General features: G+C 31.1%; 1 protein-coding gene across 1 annotated transcript; it reads right to left on the bottom strand. All coding sequences in view use genetic code 4, as the record gives it.

The window, feature by feature from the left end:
- Positions 1 to 1,297: 1,297 nt before the first annotated feature.
- On the bottom strand, positions 1,298 to 2,505 carry TOT_060000001 (cytochrome c oxidase subunit 1; the record flags this gene model as incomplete). The annotated part of the gene is made up of 1 exon (XM_013110163.1): positions 1,298 to 2,505. A coding segment is annotated over one exon (1,208 nt), but the record flags the coding sequence as incomplete, so codon positions are not given.

Genomic DNA, 2,505 nt, shown 5'->3' with positions numbered 1-2,505 from the left:
GTCAACTTTGGTAAGTTAAGGTTAAATCGATGTCTTGTCTGAGTCCTTTTCGTTGCCTTATGGTCCTTCTGATGGTCCTTGCGTATTTGTAACTGATATTAGTCTAAATAATAGTATCGGTTTATGGCTCTACGTCTTCTCTATTGTCTCCACTAAGTTCTCTATGTTATAGACTTAGCTTTGAATAGGAAGCTTGATATACTGGGGACGTTGAGACCCTGGGCACCTGTACTTCTCTTTTCAAAGTCTTGCAAAACATTAAGGTATGGTGAGACGACATGGAGGTGTCAATAGGTTAATTACATAAGATCTGTAATTAACCTTTGGCCTGTTGTCCCTGGCGTACCTTCGTGCCAACTATATGTTCTAGCTCTGTATTAAAATTTATGTAGAATATATATATCACATAATCTTCTCAAACATGAACTCGTTTTTTGCCAAATATGAATTTACTATACTCGGATTATACAGTATTGCCGCGGCTGCTGGCACTGCATGATCTTTCAATATGATATCCAATCCTTATGTATGCTTGAATGCTGTAATCAATTTTATATAGAAAAGTTTGAAATACTTTATGTAGTTATATATAACACTGCTAAGACACATTCAACGTCTAGTACTTTTTGACGTCTAATATCAATTCCAACTTCCATCATCTTTCTTTCTACTCTCAAATATTTTTAAAATATAATAACAATACAAAACCTTCTGGAATTATGTTAATTTGAGTAATGAAAATATCAGTATATACAGTAACTTATAATAGGTCATTTCTCTTCATAAAAGATTTCACAGAGAACAATCTATAATTGTTCAAATGGAATTTATCTGTTAACTTTATTTTTTCCAACACCATTTTAACGGTGTAAGGTTAATACTAGAGTATTAAATAAAGTTAGATTACAATATTTACTGAAATATTTAATTACGAAAAATTATCAGTAAGATATAGTGTGTAGAATCAAATTAAACAATATGTTCCACTGATTACACTACCTCTAACATTTCAATATGTAGTTAACGCAATAACTGACATCCAAGGCAAAGAATTTGTAACACGTTAATGTACTGATAAATAGGATGATTCTGACTTAGTGCAATTATAAAAAATATACAAATTAATGTATTTAAAATGTTTTCTAACATCAAAATTATAAAAGATTTTGATAGCGGTTAATCTTTCCTATTCCTTACGTACTCCGGCTTCATCAAATATACATTTGAAACAAGACTCTCTTAGACGCCAACTTCCCGGCGGAACTTCCCCTCAGATTTTAAAACCATTAATATTAGTTTATAATGATATTGCCATTATAATTGCAAATTTTAATATCAACATCATAGTAGCTCCAATAGTACATATAAAATTCCATCCCCATATTCCATCAGGATAATCTGGTATTCTTCTAGGAAAAGGAGCAAATCCTGCGAAATGCATTGGAAAGAATGTACACATAACAGCTGACATAAATATTGGGGCCATTATAAGAATAACTTTATTTTTAAATATAACACCATATAACATTCTTTGAATATACATTATGTAACATAGCAATGATGTTATAGCTCCTATTGACAATACAAAATGAAAATGTCCAACAACATATACAGTATCATGTAAAGCTATATCAACACCAGCATTACCTAAAACAACTCCAGTTGTTCCTCCAATTACAAAATTTATAACAAATAAAAATCCGAAAACCACAACTCCAATATTTCTAACTGTAGTTGCACCTTGTAAAGTTGTTACCCAATTAAATACTTTATTTCCAGTTGGTAAAGAAATAAGTATTGTAACTGTAGTGAAATAACCTCTAGTGTCTGCTTCTAATCCAGAAGTGTACATATGATGTCCCCAAACTAAACATCCTAACAAAGCTATAGAACCCATCGCTAAAATCATAGTTTGATTTCCAAACATTTCTTTAGTAGCAAAAGTAGATAGCATTAAACTTATTACACCAAATCCAGGCAGTATCATTATATATACTTCTGGATGTCCAAAAAACCAAAATAAATGTTGATATAATACAGGATCTCCAGAATTAGAAGATTCAAAAAACATAGTATTATAATGTCTGTCGAAAAATACCATCAAAAATACAGCAGTAACGACAGGCAAAGATAAAAGCAATAAGAAAGAAGTTAAAACAATTGACCAAGCAATAGGCAGAATTCTATCTATAACAAATCCAATAACCTTAATAGAAGTAAAAGTTGTTATAAAATTTACGCTACTTAGTGTACTTGCTATTCCAGCAGATAAAAGACCAAATATAATAAAATCAATTCCAGCGCTAGCAATTGAAGTGGACAGAGGAGGATACAGTGTCCATCCAGTTCCATTTCCAACTTCAAGAAATACAGAAGATACAACAAGTCCAAAACCTATAGGCTGAAGCAATAAACTATAAAGATTAACTCTAGGATAAACAACGTCACAAGAACCAAGAGTTACAGGGAATAAATATACTTCAACGCAAATAAAAAAAAAAAAAA

The sequence above is a fragment of the Theileria orientalis genome (assembly GCF_000740895.1).
Source record: "Theileria orientalis strain Shintoku mitochondrial DNA, partial genome".
NCBI classification, from domain to species: domain Eukaryota; phylum Apicomplexa; class Aconoidasida; order Piroplasmida; family Theileriidae; genus Theileria; species Theileria orientalis.
This window is presented reverse-complemented; position numbering and strand designations above follow the sequence as displayed.